Raw genomic sequence first — 12820 nt, 5'->3', positions numbered from 1 at the left:
GTATTTTAAATCAAATTATCCACTTAGGAATTATACTCCTTGTGTGATGTACTTCCAGTAAGTTGATTGTTTAAATTGGATATCGTTTTAAATCAGTATAAATGCCTTTTCTATTATCCCGAACGTTTGAAAGGCCGAAGGCATTACAAAGTGTGTCCAATAGACCCCAAAAGACCAGCTTTATGTACAGTTTCCGGTCTTTTTTGGTCCATTTTTATGCATAAAAGTAATTCAAAATTTAAATATGTAATACTCACTTAATAAAAAGGATTAAAAAGTAATGGCAATGGTTTGGCTGAAAAATAAATCTTATAACTGTTATGAGAACTTTCAACTGGTTACTGAACAGATACTTGTAATTTGCATGCTTATTTACGTATCATAAAGATAATACAAGTGTATAAAATGTCCAATACAAATCACAGAAACTTTCTGGCGTCTAAGACAAGTCTAGTTTAGATAATTGAGAAAACCCGATTAATCATAATATACGCTTGTATAACACATTACATAAATACATATAACATACAAGCGGTCAACTTTGATACAATGTATTGTTTCAATTCTACTGCCACACTGTAATACTAATGAATAATTTTGTGTAATATTATGTGTTAGAAGTGTAAGTGCTTAAATAAATAAAATAAAAAAAGTATTTGAATCACCGAGATGGCGAAAAACATGTAATAATAATTTATATAAAACCAGTACTTTTAAAGTTTTTTTTTTTACGAGACCTTATTAAGGTTGTCTTGTTGCAAGACGCTAGGTACTGGCCACTACCTAATGGTCTTATTGGAAATGTACAGAGGAGACCTATGTCCAGCAGTGTAATAGATAGTATATGCGGCGTGGGTAGGTGCTCCACTAGGTGTAACGGTATAGTTAACTTGTGGGAAATACATAGATGCGGGCAGAGAAGGATCGGTCTTTGTGGCGATCGGATTGGAGATGGTCTATGTTTTGCAGTGAGCGTCTATCGCCTGATCTGATGATAATGATTATGATGCAACGAATTTTAAACTTTCTTTTGAAGCACCATATAAACTGTTTTTAAAAGAAATTAACAATGATTGTATAGGTAACAAAAGTTTTCTTTTCCGCAGGTTTCTCCTCAGTGATACCTGGCTACCCACGATATACAATGTTCGGTGACAGGAGGCATGGCGTTTACAACCTTCGTATTGTGAACGCGACCCTCGAGGACGACGCGGAATATCAGTGCCAAGTCGGACCAGCGCAGATGCACAAGGTCATAAGGGCGAATGCTTCGCTGAACGTCATATGTAAGTACTAAAGTTTTATTGAATACATATCATTTATATTTCTTTTAGGATTCTTACCTACTGTTTGCATTGAATTTTCATATGGATTATACTATTAGCATATTAGAACTTTTGTTATCTATTTTTAACATGATCTTGAGCTCGTTTTATTCCTGTAATAAATCTTATTAAAGCATTCAAAGTTTTTAGTTGATCGAAATGTGTGGAACTTAGCTTGTTGATTCATTACACATTAAATTTCAAATAAGCAACTGTTAAGTTTCTGGCCGGTTCTTCTCAGCGGATCAGCATTCCGAGCTGGTGGTAGCTTACTACTTATATTGTTAAAATTATTGACGACTAAACAGTGCGTGCAAAAAACTACATGACTAAAGATATTTTGAATTTGAATTTGAACGACTATTATCGAATATTGCATTTTAGTAAGTAATTAAAACAAACCATTCATCTGTCTTTTTGACAGCTCAACTGACTCAGTGCGGCAATGTTAACAAACGCAAATAATTACGACCACATGTGAATATTCGAAAAATACAAAAATGAATGTTGCAACACAAACAGAGTGATTGGTTATTGGTGTAAAAACTTGGTGAATGTATAGTTCATATACTGACAACTAATGTGTGGCGGCACACTATCAAAAATAAATGGTTCAAAAATAATAAATAACGTAATGATAATAAAGTAAGGAAAAGCGTTCACAAAATTAATATTACCACATATTAAAATTATTTATTGTTTACAATCTAGCCCTGCACCCTCTACTGACAGAAGTATTAGCCTATCGTATTCCTATAGAAAAAATAATAATGTAACTTATTTCAGATTTATAATTTTATACAGGAGGAAATAGTTGTAAAAGTTATAAAAGTTGCTTGCTGGCAATGTAACTAACTAATCACCTCATGTTTGTCATTATTGAAGATCTAACGAATTATTATTGAAATATAAAATCGAGTCAAATTTTTACAGATGGTTAAATAATAGATTAAAAATCCTTCCAACATATTCCGTGTAATTTATTCTCGACGAAAGTGGCTTTCTTCTAAAACATTTTTTGATGGAATTAAATACTCGAGTTCGGAACGATTCCTTTCCTTATTGTTTTCAAGGTTGGGGAAAAGATTTTGAAGGGACGGAAGTGGTGTTTTATGAGAAAATTATACGAAGAAAAATTTATATGTATGGATCGCAGATTAATTTTAAAGAAATGAAATTAGGATAAAGCATGGCTACATTTTTGGCGTAATAATATCTTATTTGATCTTTAAGTAATTCAGAACACTGTTAAATTTTAAAATCGATATTAAGTACTGCTTCAGAAGTTCTTGAACTGTTGGTTATTTTACAATAGAGTATTTTCTTTTCTATCTGTTTCTCATGTACACAACCATGTTTGGATTTATCCTTTTGATGATTTTCGGCTTGAGATATTATTATAAAAATGTAAAATTATAAAAATTTTACCAATTTTTGTATTACAGATGTTTTTACATAAGTTAATGTTTTTTGTAAACAAAATGTGACTAGCGGTAGCCCAGCGGCAGAGTGAGATTTCAGGGTTCGATTCCCTGGATACAACCTTATATAATTCACACTTTGTGCACGAATTACATAGGGTTGGCACAGCTCAGAAATAAGTTTCCAAAGGATGAGCAGCAGCGTCTTCTGCTTACCACAATACCAAACTATGATCGCCAACCCGCCTGTCAACTAAGGTGTTAATGATATAACTCCCAAAGATATCTTTGGGGGACGCCTATGCCTTGTAGTAGGCATCAATAGGTTGAAACGAAAGGAAATATAAAGTAATTTTCTTACGAATATAATAAATCTCGTATAAAGTTAGTATTTTTCTCCAAACAGTTATGAATTTAAAATATAGAACAATCTTACCTATTTTTAAAAGGTATCGCGTATTTTTCGTAAGCTTAAAAAAATTTTGTATGCAAAAAGTAACAATGAAAGTTTGAGAGATGTTTTCCTACCCATCATTTTGCAACAGTAAAGTTTGTTAATGATGATGTATTGAAAGTGATCACAATAAAACCTATCCGAGTTTGTTGTGGGGTCTTTTCATAACAGAGCGCATTTCGAACCTTCATAGGTTTAAATTTCCATCAAATAGTATTACGGCCTATTAATATGCGATAGTTTTCCATTCATATTTGGTTCGAATTTATTCAAAAATTATGCATTGCTTAATAAATTTTTTTATAGTTTGTTATTAATGAGATTGCCGTGTTCTATAAAAGAAAATTCCCATCTGTATAATAAAATCAAATCGAATAAAGAATTCGTTGTTGTATCGCGTAACGTAGAAGAGACACAAAGGAATCGTATCCTCACACGAGCACTAGATTATCCAAATGAAAAAGCATACGAACCGTTTCACTTACGAAATACGAAAGCCGAACTACATATCTATACATTCGTGTTATATTTCACTTTGGATAATTTAGGAACTCTTTTAGGATACGAATGTAAAAGTGGAACACATTTGAAAGACAACAGAGTAAAAAAGAGTTCTCCTATCACGTTATATAATTTGCAATAAAACTACGTAAAATTCGTCGAGTTTTTTTTTTGTAAAATCAAACGCTATAAGAGAGATCTTATTATAACGTACTTCAACTTAAAATAAAGTATCCAATATATTTGCAAAAGAATACTCAAGAAACTCTAAAAGAGCACATATTGAATGAAACTACTATCATAAAACTAAAACTCCATTACAACGACATGTCTTTGCTATTAATAAAGATACGTTATACATTAAATAATCTGCTTTGTGTCTATTTATTCATTGATGTTATTCCACATTGGATCATTTATTTTAACCACTATCATGAGAAGAATTTTTGAATTGCCCAATTTAATAGAAATTAGAATCATTTTGTGCACCCATATAATGGCATAATTTAATTTAAAATTACGTTGATATAAAACGCGCGTGATCTGTAAAGTGCCCACAACACACTCGGACAAATTTTTTTTGTGATAGTTTTTTTTTCCAAAGTTTCAAATACAGTAGTAAAGCAATTCATTTCTAATATCTATTATTAATTTCAAATCCTTTAAACAATAACAGGATTATTTTACAATTTGTTTAATGAAATTCGTAAATAATTATTATCTGTTAGATTTGCCACGCCTCTTACCCAATAGAATAGTTAACAATTAGAAAGTTGAATTCACAGTAACCATTTGAAGGTATAGTTTCAAACGAAATTCGTAGATTAAAACACAGTAAGTCCCATTAATCAACGACAAGACTTAACTGTTAATTTATATATGTATAATAGTTCTCAATACAATTAAAAGCCTTAATAGGTCCACTGCATGAGTCTAGTGTACATACATGTAAATGTATTTCAACATAATTTAAAAAATATATTTGTAATGGAATAATTCAAATAATTTTACAGTTACGAATGAATAAAAAACACTAGCTTCGTATTTCAAAACACCGATAAAAACGTATTAATGCGAAGAAGCATAAAGATATAAATTCAACGGAACATTATTAACGTCAATCTCTTTTATCCGTGGCCGGGTAACAGCGAGTTTTATGAGATTTTTCCCAAAGAAATGTATTATTGCCCTCCCGCAGATAGGTTGTAAAGCCTCATAGTTCCCTTTCGGATCGTAAATCCTCTAATGGCAACCTACTTGCGCATAGCATTAGAAACAATAAACTAACCGTCCAGAAAGTTCTGCTTCGTCTTTCAATGTAATCAAGCGAATTCATTTTAGTATGTAATGTACTATTTTTTTGTTATTCTCAGGCTGATTGAACTATTTTTTTATTGAAAAATTATTACAAACATTATAATCTCACTTAACTACTTGAAGAAAGCAATTTTTACTATTTTTATAGAAAAGTTTTCATTATCTAGAGTCTAACATTTTCATAGTCCTACTGAAACCGCTGTGCCTGGCTTTATTGGCATGTTTACAGTCGCAAAACAAGCTTTCTACGTGATCGAATCAGGAATATTAAGATCCGTAAGCAAATCAAAGTAAACGATGTAGCCCAGTGTATTCCCAATTCAAATAGGTAGTGGCAGGGTCCATTGCTTGCAGGATCTTTAAGGTTCTAGAGTTGACACCAAGAACTGAAAAGCGCAGCAAAGGACGTCCACATAGAAAAGTCAAGCGAACTTAAGAAGGTCATCGGGATGTGCATGCAGGGCGCTACCAACTACTCTTATGGATAGTCCACGCTAGAGACCTACGACGGGAACAATGATGAATGATGAGTAAGAAGTGGTTGAAACGAGAATAGTGAACTTGACTTGAACTTGTTTACGTGAATTATACAAATTCAAAATTGATTACAAAACCATGGAAAATAATTTGATGAAATCGCTTTACACTATGATCAAGTATTCAAAGGGTACGTGACGTCGATTAATCATCACTGGATTCGCTCGGATTACGCGTCGTATCGCTTTGAGAAGATCCTTGTGTCCTAAGCGAAAATTAGTGGCTAATTGCATCGAATATTAGCTCCCAAAGCAAATATGGTTGTCTTGTGTTTATAATTGTAAATCGTCCGCGCTATTAATCCTTGTCTTACGTAGCGAATTTTCACTTTTAAGATATTTAAAAAAAATGGATAATTGTGTTTCCAAAATCTATCACTTTTATTGTTCTCATGAAGTTATAAATCCACAAACTAAGTAATAACTTAGTTTGTGTAATCCTCGACAACTAATAAGTTGTCGAGGATTTTAGAAGAAAACACACGAGAAATTCACGAATTATGGAAGTTGTAGAGCGGAAAACATTTTTTACATTTATAGAAGTCAGTCTAAGCGCAAAGTCTTGTAGCTTGGAAATGAGAAAAAAAGGCGTAAAGATTCTCTTTATATGAAAAGCTTAACCCGCACTGAATCGAGGCGACGGGTCAGATATGGCCGGCCGTCGGGGACCCGGGTTTATAGCGCAGTTGAAGGGTTTGGGATGATAGGTTTCCACTGCTATAGGGTTGCGAGTTATCGATACAATCGATGTTTTATATTGGGCTGATAATCAATTCAATTCTGTGGTATAAGAAATGGAATAACGTTAAAATATATTTAGATTTACATTACATATTGATTCAGTCCTTCTAAATTACGATATTTATTTCGAATTAGGTTTTATCAACTTGTTTCAGCTAAAAGACGTGTACACCATAGATTTAAAACCTGTTAGGTTATGGTTCATAGATTTTTTTTCAGTTTCACATAATGCGTTTGTCATAAGAGCAGGAGTCGCAGTACTTCGCCAACCTCTGGTTCTCTTATGAACTAGGTTAGTTGTTGGCTTCCTCTATAAATTTCCAATATCACTGGTTGAAACTAGTTCTGCAGTGATATAATTACTACTATCTACATGATGTCCCCGACCGAAGCACCTTGAAGTATTTAGCTTATTGCGTATTTACAATAACGTAACCCTTATCCTGACTTTGTCTGTCATGTATTTTGCATCTGCTGTTTGTTTGCTTTTGCCTTTTCATCTATTTGATCGTTCTAGCTTGCTTAAAAAATTTGGGTTTCATATGCTATAATTCTATTGTCATTAATATTTTTAAAATTTCTGCTGTTCTTTTGCGCCTGACACGAAAAAAAATTCGCATACAAAGTTATCATCATAGTTTTTCTTTAATAATTCCATAGCTGAATATAGGTTGGAGCTAAGAGATTTCCATAAGGACCGGATAGAAGTGACATTAACAAGTTCGAACGGTGCACCTAGCTGGTTACTACACTGCGCTTCCATTCAACGCAACCGCATGTTCTCCACTTCAGAACCTTAAAGCCTTAGAGGCCATCTGTTCTGTACGCTGTTTGTCTCACTGCCATTTCAACTTGCCACGCTGTTTGCCAGCTTGCAGCATGTCGATAACTTTCTTTTGCGATACATAGCTATAAATCAAAATAAATAATAAAAATCAATTCTGAACATGTAAATAAAGAGAAAGACGTTTAAATGCCCGGTAAAATAAATTTTATGCAGTAGTTACAAGCTAATATCGATTTTATCACTCGATAAATGAAACATCGATAAAATTTCATATCAAGCCCAACCCTACTACGCAGTTACAATAATAAGACAGCGTCTATTTTACGACGGTCTTTTATTCAAATTCGCTAGTTCCGTCTCCAGTAAGCAATAGGCGTTCCGTATATTTCTTGAACCCTTACATGCATTGCGTTTGGGGTCCAACAATATATTGTGACCCCTACCAACGTTTACCCCGCCTGAGTCCTCATAAGTATAGCTATTTTATATCCCTAAAGGTAACCTTTGCATTTTTTGACCCCGATCCTCGAATTCGATAAGACGTAATATCTTTCTGTAATGTATATTTTTGACGCATATTACTGATAGAATAAAATATATGTTACTCGGTAAATTATATAAAACAGTCCTTTTTATGTGACTTATTGTCACTTTTTGTCTTGAACTGAGATTTACATATAGGTGAACTGAAGACTTGATATTTGATCTTGACTTGACTTGACATGGTTATGAGACATTCTCACATTGATCAGGTTTAACATATCCTATGTTATACTATCTTTTATCGTCATCATCATTTCATCCGTACGGTGTCCACTGTCGGACAAAGCCTTCCACTATACAATGTCACCGATATCCACCTCTGTATACTACTGAGTATATTACAGAGTACTCAATTCCAAGAAGTCTCCTTAGTAAAGTTTGCCCGCCAACAGCTAGAAGTAGTGGGTGGGTCGGCTCTCTCAGGCGCCGTTGATTCGAAATTCTAAACTAGTCTCAGGTAACAGCAATAGCCAAGGTCTTTGGATATGGCTACTCAGTGATCGCCAGTACATTTCATGGAGCATCTTCCTCAGTGAGCTAAGACCGTGGCGACCTCAGTGATGTAAAAGTCCGAGCTAAGAGCTAAGTTCCCAACGGAAACCTTTGAGCTAAGTTGTATAAACCACATTTAGACTTAGAAAAAAAATAATTAGAAAAAAATCGAAGATCTGCAAAGACCGCAGAATAACTAGAAATACAAAGATTTCTCTCATAAGAAGCCTGGTCTTTTGAATCTTTTTATGCGCAGCTGAGAACTAAATGATGAGGATTCTGGATCGTCAGAAAATTGACGCTCTGGAAATATAGTGCCGGTGATGGTTACTCAGGATCGTATGGACGTCGCAGCGAGACAACGTTTCGATGCTCAAAGATTTAAGCATAAAAGATAGATTATCGACGAATGTATAAATACGTTTCCTCAAATTGTTTGGACATGTTACCCGTTATGTTGACTCAATGGAACATGCGGTATTGTAAAGTGAAAGGCAAGCGATCTCGTGGATGGTTTTTAACAAAATGAACAGATCTTGTAAAACTAAAAACTCAATATATTAATGCGCCAAATACAACGGGGGCACTAGTATTGACTGGGGCATGACCTCGACCACTCTGACAAGAGTACACAAGTGAGAAGAAAATTTAAACTTAGCAATCCCAATGCTCTGTTACCTTAAGCTCGCAAATATGTAAATATCAATAAGGAATACTTATAAATTTCAAACAATTTACAGAAAGATCCTCATTATGTATGTTATTTCATTGAAATAGCTTCTTCCTGAACGTGTTAATTTTGTACAAAAAGCAAAGTGTATTTAGAGACAGTCCAAAGGGTTTGTAGCGCTCTAATGTACTTTTAGCACTTCCTTATAAGAACCGTCTTGCGACAGTATACATTTCTACAAGCAAATAGAATCCAATTTTGGTGAGAACTAATTTTCCAACCAATTTATGCTTTATACTTCAGTATAGCTATAACAGTTAAACCGTTTAGAGATAACTTAACACTTAGGTGCCTCGAGTATTATGTAGCCGGTGTTGGATTGACAGGTTTTTGTCAATTTCTTTTATTTTTCAAAAAAATGTGTAGAAAAGTTCACTTTATTTTGTGATATAATTTTTTGAAATTATTTTACTGAGACATTATTTAAAAAAATGTTTTTAAATAAAATAAATAACTGTATTAGGTTATTCACCATTCATATCAATTTATTTTATTAATTTAACTATTCTGAATTAAGATAAACCTGACTAACTTTGTTATGGGTTCGTTTCTACCCTTGGCGCGTTAATAATTCCCGCAGCTTTAAGTAGGGGGATGGCCACTAAAAGGAGCTATTTTTTATTATAGTCAATATCAGATTAAAATTTATTGTCAGTTTTATCTTGACGTTACAAAATATTACTATAAATGTATAGCATCATTCTAACCGACATACGTCAAAAACTTATTTCACAGTCTGTGTTTTTTTTTTGACTCCATCTATGGCCATTTTTTAGCTATGGGAAAAGCCTTCATTTTCAAGATGTATTAAACACAACTACTGCCCTTACGATTAAATTATGAATTATTAAAATTGTAAATCCAGGCCATAACCGAAATTGTGAAACTTTGGCAAAGTATAAGGAAAGTTAAAAAACGAAGAATGAAACCCGAAAGTCTTTCTCAAATTATAACGTGACCAAAGGAAATTTTACCAATTTTTATATACTTAGATTGATGCCTGCTTAATATAACATGAAATGAAAAGGTTATATCTTTATTAACCCTTTCACGACCACGGGGACGCCGGTGTCCCAAGCAAAAATCATGGATTATTTAAATATTTACGTAACCATTGTAAATAATTTTTTTTGTTTTAATATTTCGGAAAGTACCTTTTTATTATTTTTTACTAGCAATATAGGATAACTAACACCGTTTATTGTTTATCGTCATCGGAACGTTAGAGTTCTTTTGGCGCGAATGATCTGCTGTTTGGAATAAATAATTGATATTGTAAAAGCGCTTCTCAAGTTTTTACAGTGTCAAATTATCATTACCTGGTAAGTAAATTGTTATCCTAAATATTCAGTAGTAATGTATTTATGTTGTATTCTGTCATAAATCGTTATAAAGATTATGGGACACGGATGTCCCTGTCGGCGTAAAGGGATACTTTTTACGGAATTTCTTAACTTTTGGCCTGGTGATATACCAAAATACTGTCATTTTCTTATTCATATTTTTCTCAGAATATGTTTCGTAAGGGACGTGGAGTTTATGAACTTCGAAAAAATAAAATTCTTCAAATTTTTGTGGATGACAATAGCGATGAGGAAGATGACTTAGTGCTTGATAACGAAGACCAAAGACTTCTAGTACAGGATGATGACCAAGGGGTATTTGATGTCGAGGTTGAAGAAACAACGACTCTTCAACCGCAAGAATCACCTGAACCTTCAACGTCTCAAAAAAACAATCCATCTAATCATCAACCAGTCATCTAACATAAGGAATTGTTTTACCGAGTATCACAAATAACTTGCCCTATTATATTTATATTATTCATAAACAAGTAAAAAAAGGTACACTAAGTAACAAATGTACATTATTTACAACAAAACAGACTTACCAACAAGTAAACCAAAATTTAGATGTTTAAGTAGAAAGTAACCCTTAGCGACCATAGGGACATATTTGTCCATAAATTTCCAAAAAAAATATAAAACTTTTTTGAATTTTTAGTATAAATTATGTTTTTGGGATGCCTATTAATTCATTACATTTAGCTAAATTGATTAAATAAGGTACCGTAACCTTATGGTCCTGAAAGGGTTAATTACTTGATTACTGGTATTCTTATACTTTGCTCTTGAATTAAATAAAAACACCAACACGTGTACAAACTAGAAATCTTTCGGAACCGTGTCAAATATTTCTCAAAACAATGCCTCTCCTCGCCATGTTGTCCGAGTGAAATTCTGAAAACAATGCCCAGTACAACTGTAAAGATCGGACCCGCATACGTAAAACGGAACGCGAAATATTCAAAGCAACCGCCGAACACTTTTGTTTCGACTACGCTTCTTGGTCCGCGAGTTAGCAAAGTTTCCCCGTTGCGAACTTATCAAGTATCAAGAATACTCGTGACTCGGCGTGAATTTCGAATGCATGTTTCTTGATACTGGGGTATGTTTTGCAATTTATAAACATTTGCATTTCGTTCCCGCTCTCGCGATGTTCGTATCTTTGTTGTTCTTGTTGCATGAATTTGTTATTTAATATTTTTTATATCAGCAAAGGAAGACAAAGGATGCAGTCTATAACACAATGCAATTTAAAGCTTTGTAACGTAAAGACATTATGTCTTCAGCAACATAACGGAAAACTCTTTGAGATCAGATATGATACGTCATTAAATCTTAGATAAACTGATGCGTATTTGCTTAACATAATTTGGATAAGAAGTTACAGAATAGGTTTTAATACCTAGCTATTCAGAGTAATTGGTTATAGGTACAAAAACCTTAAAATGGTGATTATATAGTTCATTTTCTGTCCATTAATGTATGGTGCATGTCACCCAAAAGTCAGTGGTTTCTGAAATAATAAATGACGTAATGATAATATAGTAAGAAAAAGCTCTTTTGACATTCAAATTATAACATATCTAATTATTAAAATTACTATTTACTATCTGTTCTTGTACACTTTGCACTGCCGCATTGAAAAAGTAAATTAATATTACAGATTAAAGTGTGATCACTGTATACACAGTGATTGAAAATGGTGTAAAAAAAACTTTAAAGCTTTTGTTCTTAAAACAAACCAAGACTCAATGTGTAGTCATTCAAGTTTTTGAAGCTTTTACACCTGTAACCAAGATATTGAATATTAGAGAATTCTTCAAGCAAGGGGTATGATGGCGCATGCTAAGTTCACGATAATACATAAACTACGCAGTTAATATATCCAGTGATGGGTAAGAAGTAAGGACTACCACGAGCCGGTCGAAGCCTCCTACTTAGTGGACCGACGATGTCACTTAGGTCGCGGGAAGACACTGCGGCCAGCATAAGACCGGTCACAATGGAGATCTTTGCGGTAGGACTATGCCTTCCAATGGACTTCAATCGGCCGAAATGAACCAAAGAATTAAACAGAAGTATATCTTGCACTTTTCATTGTAGTATAAATAATACTTTGCTTTGTTTCTTTTCCTTATTCTATATATAATATATATTACTTCTTTTGCGAACGTTCTTAAATAATTACGGCTACTTCACATTGTCTCAGTGTAAGAAAATATCACCCTTATCAGCATTATGTAGGGGATTTCAAATCATAAGGCAATACAAGGGGATGATCATTTATTATGAGATAAGCTCAGTCTAGCAGTCTCACTGGCGCGGGGCTAATAAGGCTGCTCACAAACTACGTGACTAACATCAACTTAAGTTGATCGCATACGGTCCATGACACGTTTTCATATTACTCGTCATTTTAAAAAGATGGGAAATGATAATTTACATATTTTTGCTTGTTTCTAGCTTCAGCCGGTTTTAGTAGCCAGATATAGATAATCATTATTCCAGAAATGATTCGTCTACTGCTGAACACAGACCACCCTATAGATTTAAAATAGAACCCGTCGGAAGTCGACTATATCAATCGTTGTTCGCCCAGCTTGAGGATTGTTCCTACAACGCGTTTA

The 12820-nt window shown here is 33.6% G+C and overlaps 1 protein-coding gene across 3 annotated transcripts in view; it reads left to right on the top strand.

Annotated features, from left to right (window-relative positions):
• sns (sticks and stones) overlaps positions 1 to 12820 on the top strand; it is a 332324-nt gene that overhangs the window by 43632 nt on the left and 275872 nt on the right. For all 3 annotated transcript variants that reach the window (XM_068768331.1, XM_068768332.1, XM_068768330.1), the window contains exon 4: positions 1107 to 1286. In XM_068768331.1, coding sequence (XP_068624432.1) covers positions 1107 to 1286 — 180 coding nt within the window. The remainder of the gene's footprint in view (positions 1 to 1106; positions 1287 to 12820) is intronic.

The sequence above is a fragment of the Battus philenor genome, unplaced genomic scaffold (assembly GCF_028537555.1).
Source record: "Battus philenor isolate CCGP_79_NKW_IND1 unplaced genomic scaffold, ilBatPhil1.0.hap1 SCAF_25, whole genome shotgun sequence".
Classification (NCBI taxonomy): Eukaryota; Metazoa; Arthropoda; class Insecta; order Lepidoptera; family Papilionidae; genus Battus; species Battus philenor.
The sequence above is the reverse complement of the archived record's forward strand: the minus strand, read 5'-3'. Positions and strand labels throughout refer to the sequence as shown.